At 42.0% G+C, this 19,987-nt stretch overlaps 1 protein-coding gene across 1 annotated transcript in view; it reads right to left on the bottom strand.

Moving 5' to 3' along the window:
- mvb12a (multivesicular body subunit 12A) overlaps nt 1-19,968 on the bottom strand; it is a 28,641-nt gene extending 8,673 nt beyond the window's left edge. Inside the window, exons 1-5 of the mRNA XM_055664047.1 lie at nt 19,756-19,968; nt 7,990-8,139; nt 6,433-6,531; nt 4,516-4,612; nt 1,772-1,901 (exon numbers count right to left, since the gene is read on the bottom strand). Coding sequence (XP_055520022.1) covers nt 1,772-1,901; nt 4,516-4,612; nt 6,433-6,531; nt 7,990-8,085 — 422 coding nt within the window. The 5' untranslated portion in view covers nt 8,086-8,139; nt 19,756-19,968. The remainder of the gene's footprint in view (nt 1-1,771; nt 1,902-4,515; nt 4,613-6,432; nt 6,532-7,989; nt 8,140-19,755) is intronic.
- Between the last annotated feature and the right edge of the window lie 19 nt (nt 19,969-19,987).

Genomic DNA, 19,987 nt, shown 5'->3' with positions numbered 1-19,987 from the left:
GTCGAGACCCTTCAGACTGATGTCAGGGGAGGGGGAGGGACAGAGATAGAATGCAGTCGGGCACAGTAAGACTGGTGAGAAAACTGGGAAGGGGAGGGGATGGAGAGAGAGAGGGAAAGCAAGGGCTATTTGAAATTAGAGAAGTCAATGTTCATACCGCTGGTGTAAGCTACCCAGGTGAAATATGAGGTGCTGTTCCTCCAATTTGCACTGGGCCTCACTCTGATAATGGAGGAGGCCCAGGACAGAAAATGTCAGATTGGGAATGGGAGGGGGAGTTAAAGTGCTTCGCAACCAGGATATCAGGTAGGTTAATGCGAACAGATTTTATTTTCGGACCCAGAACTCGTTGAGGTGGGGGCAGAGGGGAACATAAGTGAGGCCTCTGCTGAGGACATAAAAATGACATACAATGAAAGAATGGGTCGACTGGGCTTGTATTCATTGGAATTTAAAAGGATGAGAGGGGATCTTAAAGAAACATACAATTGGACAGGTTAGATGCAGGAAAAATGTTCCCAATATTGGGGGAGTCCAGAACCAGGGGCCACACAGTTTAAGAATAAGGGGTAGGCCATTTAGGACTGAGATGAGAAAAAACGCCTTCACCCAGCGAGTTGTGAATCTGTGGAATTCTCTGCCACAGAAAACAGTGGAGGCCAATTCACTGGATGTTTTCAAGAGAGAGTTAGATTTAGCTCTTAGGGCTAACAGAATCAAGGGATATGGGGAAAAAGCGGGAACGTGGTACTGATTTTAGAAGATCAGCCGTGATTATATTGAATGGCGGTGCTGGCTCGAAGGGCTGAATGGCATACTCCTGCACATTATTCTATATAAAAATGAAGATCTCTTTAAACCAAGTAGTGCAACTAATCTTGGGACTGTGGCAGTCAATAATTAACAGTTAGATCCTTCACTGGAGTTAGGTATCAAACTGAAATACAAATCAGATAAAGAATGCAGTTTAAAAAAAATTCACACAAGGTTCACATTTAAAGGAAAATGCATTCAGCTGTAGAGAAAGGCCTTATCTCTACTCAATGAAACTGAAAAGATATATATATTATTCCAGCTTTCAGATTTTCAATTAGCCCTAAAGATAATAAGTACGGAGATAATAAATACAGCGCAATTGTACTCTATATAATGGTATGAAAATCTACTTCAATTAGAAACATAGAACATAGGTGCAGGAGGAGGCCATTCGGCCCTTAGAGCCAGCACCGCCATTCATTGTGATCACGGCTGATCACCCCCAATCAATAACCCGTGCCTGCCTTCCCCCCCATATCCCTTGATTCCACCAGCCCCTAGAGCTCTATCTAACTCTCTTAAATCCATCCAGTGATTTGGCCTCCACTGCCCTCTGTGGCAGGGAATTCCACAAATTCACAACCCTCTGGGTGAAAAAGTTTTTTCTCACCTCAGTCTTAAATGGTCTCCCCTTTATTCTAAGACTGTGGCCCCTAGTTCTGCACTCGCCCAAGTGGAAATTCATTGGGAACATTTTTCCTGCATCTAGCCTGTCCAGTCCTTTTATAAGTTTCTATAAGATCCCCCCTCACCCTTCTAAACTCCAGTGAATTTCAATATTTCTTCATATGACAGTCCTGCCACCCCAGGGATCAATCTCGTGAACCTACACTGCACTGCCTCAATCACAAGGATGTCCTTCCTCAAATTAGGTGCCAATATTACACTTGATGGGTAACATCTTTTATTTCTTGTAATTGTGCACTCGGGCAAAAATTCTGAGGACATTACTTACCCAATGCATGTGTATGAAGGCACAATCTGCTTGCTTTTCCCTGTCAGCTTGAGATCAAAAATAGCCGTGTCAGCCTCTTTAAATGGGATTCTCCTAATGCATAGACGTTTCTTTTTAGACACCGTAACCTCTGGGGAAAAAAAGGAGAGAACAGTTACCAAAACACTGGGAGGTGAGAATGCTGGGGGGAGGGGGGGAGGGGGGGAGGTGAGGGATTTAAAAAAAGTGGAAATGTGGAGAATATGCAGGTATGTGGCTGCCCATCCAAATACTGTACCACTGGTGACTTAAACTAGAAACCTACTCCGCTAGATTCCAGGCACCCAGTCATAATCCAATCATTGCAGACAGTGTACTGTATACTAAGCAGCAGTAGAAATGGTCGTCTCAAGAGATTGCATGGCTTCTACCTGCACTTCTCCTTGACGTTCTTCACCTTTGAGTATTGAGGAAGGATTTAGAAGCAAGTCAATGGATCTCCCAAGTGGTTTGATCTTGCATTTGGTGAATTTGAAAAAAAAGGTATGTATATTTGATTTATATAAAAGCAACAAGGAGTACATGGGTGTCCCTTGAAGAATTGAATCTCTTCCAAGGCCTTGGATGAACCAAAGACAAGTGTCCATGATTTCTCTGTGACTAGTACCAATGAGCAGACATTTTCTGGCAAAACAGAATCAATGGGCTAACCTAATTTTAGTTGTGAGCAGTGCTGGATTTAGATGAAGAGAGGCCCTAGGCTGTTCCACTTGCGGAGGCTCCTCCCCATCCCCCACGACTAGAGGAAGATGGAAGAGTCCACCAGATTGACACCAATTTGCAGCCGACCGTGGCCAATGAGATAAGGAGCTGGAAAGCGGCACTTTTTATTTATTTATTTATTGCCAGTGCTAGTGTTGAGTTATCAGCTTAAAACACTATTATTCTGAAATGGAGGGCAAGGAAAATCACTGAAGGGTTATTTAGAGACTACAGTGCATTGTGACAGCATATGTAAGAAAGGCCTATGGTAGTGTTAAAAATATTCTACACTTGGCCGGAGGCCCCCTAGATTTCGAGGCCCTAGGCTTCAGCCTACGAAGCCTAATGGTAAATTTGGCTCTAGTTGTGAGGTTGTTCTTTGATTTGTGTAAAAAATGGCTACTGGCTATTGTGACAAATGGTGGTAATTGTGGAAAATGTCACACTTGTTTAGGGAAGATGGAACAGAAGATCAAATTATTACCATGTATTTAAGCACTGAGGTAGGATAGATAGATAATTAGATATTCACTATATATCATCTTTGGAACTGAGAGCAACCGTGTCAGTGCCAACGATACAGCCCACTAGTACTGACAATCCAGCTCATGAACACCAAACCAGAGACTTACTGATTCCGCATCAGCTAGTTTGATCCATTTGCCTCATCAAATCTTAATTAAACCAATCTGATCATTTGGCATTTCTTGTAATTGTACTTGAGAGCAGCACAAGGTTGCCAAGATATACCAGAGATAAAGGATCAAGAATCATGGCACACAAGGAACATGGAGATGGAAGCAACAAGGTAAAATAACTGAGTGACACACTGAGACATATATAGTTTGAACACTTCCATTACACAGAGCACTCTTCAAGACAATATATGGGACACCAAACAATCTTAGTTAAAAAAAAAAAAAAATTATAATCGCAAAACCACACAAATTTTTAACATAAGGGAACATACTCACATTATTTATTTGGACTTTCAAGAAGCATTTAATAAATAATAATAATAAATTTTATTTATGGGCGCCTTTCAAGAGTCAAGGACACCTTACAAAAATTTAGCAGGTAGAGGAAAAACATGTAAGGGGAATGAAATAAATAGTAAAGACATGACTAGTACACAAAGTAAAGACAGAATTCAATACAAAACACAATATGAGGCAATTAATGCACAGATGAAAAGGGAGGGGGACGTGGGGCTAAGGATAGGCAGAGGTGAAGAGATGGGTCTTGAGGCGGGACTGGAAGATGGTGAGGGACACGGAATTGCGGATCAGTTGGGGGAGGGAGTTCCAGAGCCTGGGAGCTGCCCTGGAGAAGGCTCTGTCCCCAAAACTGCGGAGGTTGGACTTGTGGATGGAGAGGAGACCGGCTGATGTGGATGTGAGGGACCGTGAGGGTTGGTAAGGGGAGAGGAGGTCAGTGAGATATGGGGGGGACAGATGGTGGAGGGCTTTGTAGGTGAGGATCAGGATTTTGTAGGTGATCCGGTGGGAGATGGGAAGCCAGTGAAGTTGTTTGAGGACTGGACTGATGTGATGCCAGGATTTGGTGTGGGTGATGAGTCGGGCGGCTGCGTTCTGGACCAGTTGGAGTCGGTTGATGTAGGTGGAGCTGATGCCAAGTCACAATAAAGTCACTGATGCTTAGAGCTGAAGGCAATTTATTAAATTGTTAAGAAATTAGTTGAGCAGCAGGACGTGGATTTGCAGAATGAGTCAGGTCCATATGTAAGTTAATACATACAAGCTTTTTCAATTTTTATTATTAAAGAATTTTATGAGATGTGCTCAGCTTTTATAATATCCATCATCCCAGGTACCAGGAAAGTCTGCACTGCAGACGTCTTGTCCACCAACAGATTTAAGTGCAAGGCACAATATATTAAAATAACCAGCGGCACCAAACATTTCATTCTGTTATTTTATAGTTTGAGATTTCTGACAGTTCTGCACTATAACAACCTTAAGACTGCTGCCAAAAATACTCACTTGAATCTACGAATTCGTCAACAAATGAATATCCTGAATGTAAAGGGCTTTTATCGGGAAGCAGTAGGATATCTGCCACAACATCCCCATGAGGATTCTGACAAGAAAGCAGACCATCAAATGATTATTTTCTCCTAAATCGTGCACAAACACCATTTCAAAATCTGGTGATTTATCAGCACCCCAAGCACCTCAAGTTTCACTTAGATCTCAACATCACCCACTGGAACTGATAGAGTTCAGCTCAGTAGAATCAAACAGACCATTGAGACTTCATCGATTTTAACTGAAATCATCACATTCATACACGAAAAGTGCTAATGCATGTCAGTCTTCCAGTACATTAAATGCACCATTTGGATGTCTTGTCTTGCAACGACCCTGCACAAAACTAGAGATCTGATGCACTTAGAGTTGGCACTGGAAGTATACAGTAAGCTGTCTTCTGTAAAGGACAATAATGAGGATGATTTGGTAGCGCAGCTGTAGAGTTGCTGCCTTGCAGCATCAGGTTGTATAAATATAAATTGTCCATAGTGTGTGTGTAGGATAGTGTTAAGGGCCTGTCCCACCTGGGCGTTATTTGAGCGTTATTTACGTGACATCATTTGCTCGTCACAATGCATGACGCGCACGTCGTGACACGCGCATGGCGCCTGGTGAGACGTGGTGGCGTAGGCAGTGACACATGGTCGCCCTAGGATTTTGGGATTCACAAAATCTTCGAGCGCCACCCGCGTGTCGCGCAAATGACGCCCAAGTGGGGCAGGCCCTTTAGTGCGTGGAGATCGCTGGTCAGCACAGACTTGATGGGCGAAGAGCCTGTGTCCGTACTGTAAATGCAAATAAAATTAAATAACCAAACCATCACATTGGATGCCTAGGATCAAGCCTAACCCACACACAAAATGTTAGATGACAACAACACAACCATAAAGCCAGGCCTAGCAGGTGACTGCTTGTATTCAAAAGCCCTTTGATTAATAAATTCACAAAATATTTATTGTGTGATGCAATATTTATTGTGTGATGCATTTAATCAGTCGTTTTAATTTCCCTTTCCTACACATCTCTTGTCAATGAGCCCCAGAAGCTGTGCTGCTGTCTAAGTTGTCTCTGTAAATATACCCATTGTATAATGCTTCACCAATTCTTTGATTTAACCAATGTGAATCTGACTGTTGAATCTCAGCAGGTACATGCTCTGCTGTTGGAGCCCATATAGAGTTCAGCGGAAGAGTAAACTAACATATATTACGCATTCCAAATTTGTTTGCAAGTTTGAAACTTCCACAGAAAGCAAGTACAATTGGGATGGGAGGTGGGAGCTGGATCTTGATCATTCTAACAGTCAAACAAGATAACTGCTAGCAATTTGGAGTGGATCTACTGAAATTTACTAGAAAGGTCTAGACCCTTGATTCACAGTTATTATGCAGTCACTAGTCCCACAACATAAGAAAATAAGGCTGCAATCAAAGAGAATACTCATTTAATTTTAGTTTAGTTTACAGATGTAGCACGGAAACAGGCCCTTCGGCCCATTGAGTCCTTGCCGACCAGAGATCCCCGCACACTAACACTATCCTAACACCAGGGATAATTTATAATTTTACCAAGCCAATTAGTCTACAAACCTGTACGTCTTTAGAGTGTGGGACGAAGCCAGAGCTCCCGGAGAAAACCACGCAAGTCACGGGTAGAACGTGCAAACGCCATACTGACAGTAGCCGCAGTCAGGATTGAACCTGGGTCTCTAAGGCAGCAACTCTACTGCTGCGCAGCCGTGCCATTCTGTGAAGATTCCTTGTGCTCAAAACAAATTTAAATTGAACATAACATCATATACACGGGCGCCATCTGTGATTGGGGGGGGAGGAAGGTTAAGTGGGAGCAGAGAGAAAAATGACAACCTACCTCTTTAATCAGCAAGGAGCTGACACACAGGTAACAGCCCGATTTCTGACCAAAGCCTTTGGCAAAGTTTGCAGAGGACCCATCTGTAGTCGTAGTGATCTAGAAAGAAATACAAATTAAAGGATTAAATGTCAAATAATTCTCAATTTATTTATGATCTTGTTTATGCTAACCAGTATTTCACTCTCTCACATCAAGGATGAAGCCAAAGCTGAACTTTGTAAAGATAGATGCGATGTATTTAGTGGGAAGCTGATTCACAACTTCCACTCTGGCATAGGTTACCTTCTTTCTCGACACAGTTTTCTCAGTTCTGGAGGCATACAGCATGGAAATAGGCCCTTCTGCCCAACTTGCCCATGCTGACCAAGATGCCTTATCTACACCTGCCCGCATTTGGCCTATATTCTTCTAAACCTTTCCTATCCATGCACCTGTCCAAATACACCATGTACCTATCCTCAAAATTGAGTGATCATCTTGATCATTACCCCATCCACTGACTTAAATAGCGATTCCCCCACTGCTGCATCTTCACTGGGTATCATCCAAAGAATGAGCTGAAAAAATCTGACCAGCCGCAGGATACCTTGTAACTTTGTCAGAGCCCTTTATGTGGTGACTATTTACATACCTTGGGTCTGCAAACAAAGAATTTCACTGTGACTTGTCATATGTGACAATAAAGTATTCATTCATTCAAATCACCAAGGCTTTTCTTAAGGCAGCTTACAAATCTATCGCCACATAGAAGACCAAGGCAGCAGGTGCTTAAGAATACTGACTTTGATGTGACGTCACTATCCCTTCAATGGTACTGGATTAAATTCTTGGAAATCTCTACTTAACAACTCCGTTGCGATGCCTTCACCACATGGGCTGCAGTATGTCCAGAGGATCCACCATCAACACTTTATCAAGAGCAGGGGTGGCACAGTGGCGCAGCGGTAGAGTTGTGGCTTTTTAGTTATAGCGACCCGGGGCGATTCTGGCTACGGGTGCTGTTTGTACGTTCTCCCTGTAACCGCGTGGTGTTTTCCCTGGGTACTCCGGTTCCCTCCCGCGCTCCAAAGACGCGCAGTTTTGTAGGTTTAAGAAGGAACTGCAGATGCTGGAAAATCGAAGGTAGACAAAAATGCTGGAGAAACTCGGCGGGTGCAGCAGCATCTATGGAGCGAAGAAATAGGAAATGTTTTGTTGCCGATTTCCTTCGCTCCATGGATGCTGCTGCACCCGCTGAGTTTCTCCAGCAGGTTTGTAGGTTAATTGGCTTCTACAATTTTCCCCTGGGGTGCAGGATAGAATTGGTGCAAGGGTGATCGCTGGCGGGAGTGGACGCGTTGGGCTGAAACGCCCGTTTCAACACTGTATCACTAAACTAAACAATCTGGCATTAGCAAAAAAAAAAAACAAAAAAAAAAAAAAAAAATTGCTCATATGATCATATAATAATGAAAAAAAGTTAATTTCCTAACTTATCCCACTCTTCTCAAAGGCTAATACACCAAGCACCGGGAGAACTATGAACCCAGGATTATTGTCAAGAGGCCGACGTACCAGTTGATATTCCTTTGGACAGGTGTTCGGGTTCGAGGTCCATCCTACACCAGTTAGAGGATAGCAGTTTGATTCACTCATCTCAGGTGCAGCCATCTGGTATCGGGTGCAAGCTAAATCCTCTTCACCAACCACTTCATCAAATCAGTCCTTTAGGATCAAACAAAAGCAAATGCAAAGAGAGATTGGTATAAACAATGTTTTCTGGAACACTTAAGAACAAACTTTTGAAGCAAAGTACATAAGAAACAAAAAAGGAAATATGGTAAAACTTCATTCATCTACTATCCACGATCCAACAATGTTGAAAACCCCGGATAGACACAAAATACTGGAGTAAATCAGCGAGTCCGGCAGCATCTCTGGAGAAAAGGAATAGGTGACGTTTTGGGTCAAGACCCTTCTTCAGACTGAGAGTCAGGGGAAATGGAAATGAGAGATAAAGATGGTGATTTAGAGAGATATGGGACAAATATATTAAAGATATGCAAAAAAGTAACGATGATCAAGGTACGTTGGAGCCCACAATGGTCCATTGCTGGCTTGGGGTAGGTGATAACGAGTTATACAGATAACAAAATTCAACAGGACGACAGCGAAATCCATACAACAACTAACGTGGAAGAGGGAAGGAAAGAGAGGGGATGCAAGGGTTACTTGAAGTTTAAGAAATCAATAAAGAAATCTATATTTTTATAGCAATTTATTACATCATCAGTTTATCTCTTGCATTACTGCCATTACACAAGCAAATCCAGCAGTCAATCTGCAGAGTCCGATCAATAAAACAAGATCAATGCCCACAGAATATTATAAACTTAACATCAATCACCCACAAGTCTGTGCCAGCTTTCGCAAAGGGCAGTCAAAATGTAGCAACAAAAAAAAACTGCAGATGATGGTTTACAAAAAAGACACAAAATGCGAGAGTAACTCAGCGGGTCAGGCAGCATCCATGGATAACGTGGACCGTGATGTCACCTGTCCATGTTCACCAGGGATACTGCCTGACCCGCCAAGTTACTCCAGCACTTTGTGCCTTTTTACTCCCTCAAAGAGCAATTCAGTTGAAGACAATCTATTATTTCCCTCTCCTTAAGATCCTTTGCAAGTTATATATGTAGGCTTTTACCAAAACTTTATCCACCTCACTAGTGGGCAGTTCGTCCCAAACCGTAAACACTTTTTTTCCCATGTTGCCTCCAATTCTAGATAATTGTACCTGTATCCAGGTTTTATTTAGTGGCGGTGTTAAAAGAGACTGCGTAGGAGAAACAAAGAAAACGATTAAATGGTCTGTGTGGAAAAATTAAGCCACAGTGACATATTTCAATGCTGTAACACTCTTATTCTATGAAATCGTAAGGCAGCAGGAAAACAAAAGCTGCGATTGTAATCCCAGTAGGTTAGTATTTGACACCACAGTGAGAGGATTTAGATTTTCTTAATTTATCAGAGGACCCATCGTCTTGAGTGGTTGTCAATGCGATGGGAAGATGGGTTGTTATCTGTAGAGACAAGTTAAATGATGACAATTCCCCCCTAGAGGCACAAGAGACCGCAGATGCTGGAATATGTAGCAAAAAAAAGAGGGCAGCTGGCAGCTCTCAGCAGATCAGACAATATCTATGAAGAGAAATTGACAGTTGATGTTTTGTGTCAAGACCCTTCAACTTAACTGAAATAGAGAGCCTGAAGAAGGGTCTCGACCTAAAACGTCACCTATTCATTTTCTTCAGAGATGCTGCCTGATCCGCTGAGTTACACCAGCTTTTTGTGTCTTATCTAGAGGGGAAGTAGCCAGTATAAAGAAGTGGGTGGAGAAGTGGAGGGAGGGGGGAAATTAGCTAGCAGGTAATAGGCAGAAAGACATAAAATGCTGAAGTAATTTAGTGCGTCAGACAAGGGTTACTGCACATTTTGTATCTTTCCTTGCTAAATCAGCATTTCAGTTCCTTGTTTCTATAGTTAAAGTTTAATATGGGTGGGGCGGGTTGATTGGTAGATAACAGTCCGGTGGGGGAAGGGAAGGGTGGAGGTAGCAATAGGGCCAAGGTTGACAGAGGATGGAAGTGTATAGGTACTAGATATCCAGGGTAGATCTGCCAGGATTACACCTCCTTTGAGCAGGACACCATCCCTTTCAGTTTTTCCATCCCCACTAGATCTCTCGAGATGAGGCTTTCTGCAGCAGGACATTTGAAATGTGTTCCTTTTCCAGGAAACACGGCTTCCCTCCCACTGCGTTTCATTAAGCCCTCACCACCATCTCTTCTATACGTCACACTTACACTCTTACCTCACCTCGCCCCAAACAGAACAGGGCTAGAGTGTCCTTAGTTCTTGATGGTCACCCCATCAGCCTCAGTATCCAGCACTTCATTCTTCAACAATTCCACCAGCTACAACATGATCCCACCATCACTCACATCTTTCCCACCCCCGTCCTTTTCTGCTTTCAGCAGGGACCAGTCTCCCTGTGACTCCCCGGTTCCCCAAGCACTTTACCCTGCAACCACAGGTGGTATAATAGGTCGCTAAATGTAAAACATCTCACCCCTCACCCCCATCCAGAGACCTGACCGGCCCTTCCAGGTGACGCACGTAATGACCTGCACCTTCTCCAACTTTATCCACTGTCTGCAGTGCTCTTGTTGCGGCCTCCTCTACGTCGATGAGACCAAAGGCAGATAAGACGAGCACTTTGCTAAGCATATGCTCTCTGTCTGCTGTGTCCATCTGAATTTCCCAGTTACCAGCCAATTTAATTCCCAAAACGACTTGTCTGTCCTTGACCTCCTCCATTGCCAGGGTGAGGCCAAATGTAAACTGGATGAACATCACCTAATATTCTACCTGAACGGCATGACTATTAAATGTCACGGGGCAAGTTTTGCACCACCCCAAGATTGTTGGTCTCTGCCCCTGCAAGTGTTGTGGTAGCATGACTTGAAGCACAACGTTCTGCAAGGAATTCAGTTCCCACCACCTTTCCAGGTCCAAGGCAACGCAGGGCTTCATCTAATGCAAGTCCCTCTGCTCTGCTGACTCAAGGGCTTCGACACCTGATGAAGCTCTGTCCCCAGGCTCGTCAGCTCTTAAAGCTGCCACTATTTTTGAATGTTTGCAATGCTTTTGATATTCACAAACAATCAAAATCACCTGGGACCTGTTAGAAGCAAACATTAAAAATGTAAAACTTAAAATTTTAAAGACTTTAAACAAAAAAATTAAAAACAATGAAACCTCATTAAATAACTATCGCCCCCAGAGTAGCTGAAATTTCCTATTTGTTTTAGTGGGCACAGGTTCAGCATTCAGATTTACCAGCCCGAGAAGGTGGCACAGTGGCGCTGCAATGTTGCCTCCTCGGCTTCAGAGGCCTAGATTTGATCCTGATCATTGTTTCCTCCCACATCATAAACTGTGCCAGCATGTTGTAATATACTTTTTTGGGAAGGAAAATTGTCAAACTGGTTGATTGGTAGATAACAGCCCGGAGGGGGAGGGAAGGGTGGAGGTCGCAATAGGGCCAAGGTTGACAGAGGATAGGGGTTTAATGGCGACATGATAGACAATAAATTGCACAGCTACTGGAAGGAAGTGGGATAAGGGAGCCATGTAGATTGTAATGTTGGGATCTGTGTAGTTACAATGTGTAGTGTAAATAACAGCACTGGAGCTAACTACTACAGCAGTTTCAGGCCATGTGCTATTCCGAGTGGAAGCTTGGATTAGCTCAGATACAGGCTTGTTTGCCAGCAAATCCCATCTGGATTTTTGCTGAAGATCAGCCCTCACATCTTTCCACAAACCTACCATTACACATTTAGATCTACGAGGCATTATTGCACTGAAGCAGCCCAAGTCTCTAATTCCTAGTTCACACTGAGGTTTCAACCATCACTTAGCATACCACCGAGGTCCCGTCCTTGCTGCTTTGGACTCAGGGTGTGGAAATTAGTGGGAACAGCTACACTTCCTGTCAGATTATTATAAAACAAAAAACTGCGGATGCCAAAAACCTGAAATAGAAACGGAACATTTTGGACATATTAACTTTGGGCAACATCTGTGGAGAGAGAAACCGAGTATTCTTTCAGGCTAGTAAACTTTCATCAGTGTGCTTCTCCCTTTGCACCTTCCACCCTCAAACCCCCACATTTGCCCACTGCCAAACAACTATTTCACATCTATAATAATAAACTATCACTCTTTTAGTTACATGCTGAAGAAGTAATGGACTTTGGGAAGAGAACGCAGGACTTGACACAGAAATAACTAAATTCCAAAAGACATGGTTTTAAATGGTCCTCGAAGGCAAGTGCAAGGCAAAATAGAAATTGGGGAACAAAAAACCTCAGCTACAGTTTGGAAATTCTGCTCAAAACTGTGCATTCCTTTTTATATACAAGACTACACCTAGCTCAATGTATTCAGTGGGATACATTTCCAGAAGTTATGACTGGTCTCTGTATCAAATCTTGCAAGTGGAAAAGATTCCGTCAACTATAAAAATATGAAAAAAATAAACCTCTTTCTTCGAGTAAAGATCCCGCGGAAAAGTTGAACACCATAAGACAACACGTGCGTGGATTCATTCCCCCCCAAAAATGTTGAGACTCAATAACCACAAAATCACATTCAAGCAGTGATCAAGAGGGAAGGAGATGGATAAATGGAACAAATGTACACAGTTCCTACCATTTAAGAGTTGAGAAACACACAGCAGGAACTAACTACCCATGTAATCTAAAGAAGGTTCCTGACTTGAAAGGTCCAGGGATGATGCCTGACCTGTTAAGTATTTCCAGCATTTTTTAGTTTTTATTTCTGATTTTGATCACCTGCAGTTTAAAAATAAATTATTGTTCTGCATAATACAGAAGACAAAAGTTGAACATAAACTAACCAGCTTTAAACTATGCTTAAAATATTTAGTTATAATTGAGTATATTAGTAAATCAAATTAATCATAAATATATAGCTAAGAAGCACAACCTGTACAAAAAAAGTGAAAATATCAAATGCAGCAATGTTAAAAATATACCATGTATACTGAAAGTAAAATTCTTAACAAATGCATTACAAAAAAGGCACTGATTAAGAGAGAATAGGGCATTCTCAAACATATAAAAGTTATCTGAATAGTTACACTGTCCTTCTGATTAGTTTTAATGTCTGTCTGACACTGTCCTTCCGATTAGTTTTAATGATTGTTTGCCTCCTTGTCACCTTCCCCGAACAATGAAACATTCTACATTTCCTTATCATCGAGTGCTTTGATCTGCCGTTTTCACACCTTACCCTTCCATATCTCTAGACTCCCTCTCCCCTGACTCTTTGTCTGAAGAAGGGTCTCGACCTGAAATGTTACCCATTCCTTCTCTCCAGAGATGCTGCCTGTCCCGGTGTTGCTCCAGCATTTTGTGTCAATCTTCGATATAAATCAGCATCTGTAGTTTTTTCCTCAGTATAAACTATTAACGTCTGTTGAGAGTGTAATCTGGTGCAACTCACAAAAGCACACACCTGATATAGGCTTTGCCATGCAAGATATGATCAAACCACATGAACCACAGAGGACTTCCTCTGATGCTTCCAAGTACATGACAACAAGCAGCAAAAGTAAATCTAATACAGTAATGAGACAAGCCATTTATATTATGAGATAAGTTGAAATGCAAAAAAATGTCACAAATTTCAAAGCAGAAAATAGAGGAAAACAATTCAGTACTTAAAACGTTTTTTATTAGAAATAGAGCATTAATTAAGCACTGGGACTGAAACAAACATATCTGATCCTTTCAGTAGAAAAGCTCCATTCTTGAAAATAGACTTGGGAATTTTGCCTTCAATATAGGTAACTTTGGGTCTTTCAATAAATCAAACAGGAAAGACAGAACTAGAAGTATGAAAAGGCTGCCCTTTATTGCTACATAAATCAACCATCAAACCACTTAAGTAGGTAAATATCAAGTTAATGGGGAGGTATTAAAGTGCAACCTAGTAAAACTAAAATTTAGATATTCCCCCTTTTACACAAATTAATAAGGAAATGTGCACACGTGCAGAAAAAGGTTGACTGATTTTGTAACCAGCAATATATAAACTTTAGGAAGCCTTCTCGAAAATGTCTTTATGCATTCTGCAAACTAAATTGCAGGTTCAAATGCCGTTCATGAACACAAAGGAAGTCAACCAAATCAGAGTGTTAGATGACTAACAGTGCTCCTAGTCTCGCATTACACAAAGTCCATTGTCCTCTTTAACATGCGGTAAAAATAAATCCGCAAAACATTGTTGTTGCAATCAACACCAACAGAATGAATCAAGTTTACCGATCATTATTTTGCTGTGTATTTGTAAAGTGCTTGGGGAGAAAGAATCGCAATGAATCACAAGATTTCTTGGGTCTTGTTATCCAATGACAATATGAAATAGGAACAGTAAATACTGAAAATACTCATCAGTTTTTGCATCAATGGAGAAAGAAAGATTTTATGTTCCAAGTTAATGACTTCATAAGTTTATACAATAACAGGAGGAGTAAAGCTGGACAGGGCTGCAAACAGAAATAAAACCGAAATAATGTTGTTCTTTTGAAAACTGTTATAGTATCATAAAATGGTTACAAGCATAGAAGGAAACTATTTAAACCCAATTCTCAGTCTTAAGAAGGATCTATTCCTGAAACTTCACATATTCCTTTTCTCCAGAGATGTTGCCTGTCCCGATGAGTTACTCCAGCATTTTGTGCCTCTCTTCAGTAAACCATCAGCTGCAGTTCCTCCCTATACAGTACATATTCAAAAAAACCATGTCTGTGCTGGCACTATCAGAATAACTTGCTAGTTTCACATCCTGACCTCTTTCCTCTAATATTGCAATTTGCCCCTAATTGATTCATTTCCGATCTTGATCCTGCCTACACCATATATGCCTTCAATGCATTCCACAAAACAACTAAATGCATGACAAATAGTTTATCCTCATGTCATCCTTAATTTTCCTCTCCTTTAGTTTATACCTGTGACTGATCCACCAGAGGGTAGGCCTCCCATTATCCACTTTGTCCAGATCCTTGTATTGTTATACACTTCTATTGGGTCTCTCTTCACCCTTTACTTCTCCAATCCATGCTATAACAGTAGTCCCTCATCTAAGGAGCCATTCTCATAAATTTGACAAGGTCCCACACAAGAGATTAGTGTGCAAAATTAGAGCATTGGGGGTAGGGTATTGATATGGATAGAGAACTGGTTGGCAGACAGGAAGCAAAGAGTAGGAATTAACGGTCCTTTTCAGAATGGCAGGCAGTGATTAGTGGGGTGCCGCAAGGTTCGGTGCTGGGACCCCAGTTATTTATAATATATATTAATGATTTAGATGAGGGAATTAAATGTGGCATCTCCAAGTTTGCGGATGACACAAAGCTGGGTGGCAGTATGAGCTGCGATGAGAATGCAATGCAATGAGGCTGCAGGGTGACTTGGATAGGTTGGGTAAGTGTGCAGATAAATGTGAGTTTATCCACTGTTGTGGTTAGAACAGGAGGGCAGATTATTATCTGAATGGTGTAAGATTAGGAAAAGGGGTACAACGAGACCTGGGTGTGTTTGTACATCAGGCACTGAAAATAAGCATGTAGGTACAGCAGGCAGTGAAGAGAGCTAATAGCACATTGGCCTTCATTGCGAGAGAATTTGAGTTTAGGAGCAAGGAGGTCCTACTGCAGTTGTACAGGACCCCGGTGAGACCGCACCTGGAGTATTGTGTGCAATTTTGGCCTCCTAATTTGAGGAAGAACATTATTGCTTTTGAGGGAGTGCAGCATAGATTCACCAGTTTAATTCTCGGGATGGCAGGAGTGACATATGATGAAAGAATGGATTGACTGGGCTTGTATTCACTGGAATTTAGAAGGATGAGCGGGGATCTTATAGAAACATATAAAATACTTAAGGATTGGACAGGCTGGATGAATGAAAAATGTTCCCCATGTTGAGGGAGTCCAGAACCAGGGGTCACAGTTTAGGAATAAGGGGTAGGCCATTTAGGACAGAGATGAGGAAAAACATCTTCACCCAGAGAGTTATGAATCTGTGGAACTCTCAGAAGGCAGTGGAGACCAATTCACTGGATGTTTTCAAGAGAGAGAGTTAGATTTGGCTCTTAGAACTAAAGTAATCAAGGCATATGGGGGAAAAAGCAGAAACGGGGTACTGATTTTAGATGATCAGACATGAGCATATTGAATGGCAGTGCTGGCTCGAAGGGCCAAATGGCCTACTCCTGCACCTATTTTTTTATGTTTCGACATCCTAGACTCTTCCACTAATAGAAACATCCTTTCCATTATCCAGGCCTTTCACTATTCACACCTCACCTGTCCTGTATCCACCTATCACTTGCCAGGCTTGCCCTGACCCCCACTTCTCATTTTCAGATTTCTCCTCCTACTACAATCAGTCTGAAGAAGGGCCCCGATTCAAAACGAAATCTGACTAGTCCCTGCACCGATGCTGCCTAATACGCCGAGTTCCTCCAGCACTTTGTGTTTGGCTCACAATTCCACCACCTGCAGTTTCTTGTCTCTCCTACAAACATTTCATACTGCGTCCTGTGACTCACAATGATTCACGTATCCATATTACTAGGTTTCTCTGTTCCCGCACGCTTTTTAGAACAGTAACTTCATTGTAAATTTCCTCACCTCATCCTTACTACCAAAATGGATCAGCTCATATTCCTCCACATAAAAATCATGTTTTCATCTATCTGCCTGTTCTACCAGACTGTGTGTATATCCTGCTGCACTTCATCACTATCTTCTTCATAAATCACAGTACCATCAAGTTTTGCGCATCTGCAATTTTAAAAATTGTGGCTTGCACCCCTGTCCAGTCTGAAAAATCAAAAGTTAATTATCATTAAGGTGCAGTTTTCCAGTTGGAATGTGATGTGTACTTAAAAAGATCAAACACTATTGCAAATTCGAAAAGATAACACAGCAAGAAGTTTAAAGAAAGAAAACACAATACAAATATTCAGTCCTCGATTTGATTTGAGACAAGCTCATTTACTGGAGCTCTTCTACACTTATTGATTCACATTAAAAGCAGGGTAAGATTGAACCAGCACAGCCATTTAGTAGCTTCACTGTGGATTTATATGTAACCTCAACTCTGTATTCCAAGCCTTCTACAGTAATCTTCCACTCTCTTGCTAACCAAGAATTATTCTACCTCTGCCTTGAAAATACTCAAATATTCTACTCCCTCTTCATTCTGTGGGAGTGTTCCAAAGACTCATGACCATCTGAAAAAATTGACTCATAGGTCTTAAATAGCAATCACATATTTCTAAACTGTAACCTTTAGTTCTAGATCTCCCCATAAAGAGGAAACAACCTCTCCACACCCATACTGTCAACACTACTACTCAGTTTGTATATTTCAATGCCCCTTACTCTTCCAAACTCCAGAAGGTACAATGAGCAGGAAGAAACTGCAAATGCTGGTTTAAACCAGACACACAACGCTGGAGTAACTCAGCGGGTCAGACAGCATCTCTGGAGAAAAGGAATAGGCGACATTTCCTGTTCCTGAAACATCACGTATTCCTTTTCTCCAGAGATGCTTTGTGACTGGCTGAGTTACTCCAGCTTTTTGTGTCTATCTCCAGATGAGACAATCTGCCTATCAATTTTTTTCTAAAAAAATAATCCATTCATCTCAAGTACCAGTTGAATAAACCTTCTTGAATCTACATATGATGCATTATCATCCTTCCTTAAAAGGAGTGACCAATGCTGTCTACAGTGCCCCTGAGGCCGAAACCAATTCCAGATATGACTGAATTACAATAAATCTCTGATAATCCTGTGTAGTTATGGATATATTTAAGTGATTCAACATCTGGCTCACCACGACTTGTTACCCACTCTCCCCTTGCACTCATTCACGCCCCAATACCCGTTCCCCTTTTATACTCACCGACTTCCTGTTCCCGTACTCTTTGCATAATTCATTATACTATTGTATACATAATTCATTATACATTTAAAGATTAGTGATGGATAATCGGCTAATCTGACCCCACTAAAAACTAGAGGATCTCTGGAGAGAAGGAATGGGTGACATTTCGGGTCGAGACCCTACTTCAGATGGATGTCAGGGTGGGAGGGAGATAGATAGATAAGGAAGTGTGAAGGTACGAAAACAGGGCAAAAGGAATGGCGATCAAGGAAAATGCAGAATAGATAATTGTTAGCTGGGAGAACTCCTTGCGGATTCAAGTGCTCGTCTAGATAATTAAATGTGAGTGTACTTGCCTCCGCTGCCCACTCACACAGTGTATTCCAGAATGCAATCGTCCCCTCAATGTAAACAAAGTTCCCTCAGTTTCCTACTAAATCCCTCACTCCTTGACTCTGCTGTGGAGAAAACATTTCCAACTGTGTATTCCAATTTTGTATACCTAATCTTTTTCTCCAATAATTCTACGATTTCACACTTCCAAGCATTAAAAATTCCACTACCTTATTTTGTTTCATTTTTAAATAGTTTGTCAAGTCTCTGTTGAAACAAAAGTTCCATCAATCCCAAAACACACAGGGTGATTATTTCCTCATCACCTGATATTTGAGGTTAAACAATTATTCTACAGGTTCCCACAGTACAGACGGTAGCTTATAAAAATAATTTCACCTACATTCATTATGGGCTGAAGGTACTGAAATGACAACCCTCAAGTGGGAAATTCCACGCAAAGTCATTTATGCTCCTACACTTTGCAACACGCAAAGTTTGTTTCACTCCATATATCTACATTTGCTGGCCCTTAATCATATCCATGTAATAATTCACCATAATTGCTAGTTTCACCATAATTGGTAACAGATTCCACATTTTAGTTACGCAATATATCGAATAAACCATGCATAATTGCTTCCCCTTTTCATTAAGACACCAAAGTGATCAAATGTTCTGGAGACAAGAGACAGTTCACAGCGATCAATGCATACATGTGTGTTCTGGCTTCTGTACATCTATTTTAGGGCCACCCACAACCTGCTTAATTTATCACACTCCATTTATCTGTTCTGATCCAAGATCATCAATTGGAAATATTAACTTTGCGCTTCTGTCTCAGTACCTACCCCGAGTATGACCATGATATTGTTATTATATCTGAATTTCTTCATGTCATTTACAATATTAGACATGTTTCTTGAGTCAATACTCCTCACAACATCCCAACAATTCCGGTTTCAAAGTCGCAGCCCTTTTCATTCACTGCCAGGAAGAATCTGAGATGCCCATTTATTCCATATATCATCACTAAGTCCACACATCAATGTTTGGGAAACCAGGGGGATTGGACACAAATATTTTCGTTGAAATGTGGCAGTGAGGCGGCATTCAGAGATGACCTGGTCCTGTGATGACGACATCAACTTGGAAGTAGTTGGAGGCAATAAGGAAGCAATAAATATAAAATAAACGTTATCAATACAGATACTGTCTTGAGTAATTTGCCGATTTTCATTGGCCTGAGTTGAACTTTTTATCACGCCGGGAGTTGTGTTTCAAACTCGGCAGCGGGGACAACCTGGTGACTCAGGTGGGCGACTCACCTGTAGCGCCTACCGCGCCCAGGTGCTGTGCACTGCTCCCCTCGACAACACGGCGGACACCGGCCAACGTAGCCCACGCCATCTCCTCCGTCCCCCGCTTACCCCACACACAAACTCACACTCACCAGGCAGCCTCGATCCTCGTAGGTGTTGATTCTCCTTCTCCTCGACCGATCTGATCTAATCTGATTTCCCCTCCAGCCGCCGACGCGCTCGGAACTTTCGGCGAGCTGCCGGAGTTCGCGGGCTCTTCGGCTCTTTCCGGAGCTCGTGCGTTCGTTCGCTCGCTCGCGCCGCCCTTTCGAACTGACTTTAACAGTTGGCCACCTCGCGCAGGGCTGCTACCAGCCGAACGTC

The sequence above is a fragment of the Leucoraja erinacea genome, chromosome 39 (genome assembly GCF_028641065.1).
Source record: "Leucoraja erinacea ecotype New England chromosome 39, Leri_hhj_1, whole genome shotgun sequence".
NCBI lineage: Eukaryota > Metazoa > Chordata > Chondrichthyes > Rajiformes > Rajidae > Leucoraja > Leucoraja erinaceus.
This window is presented reverse-complemented; position numbering and strand designations above follow the sequence as displayed.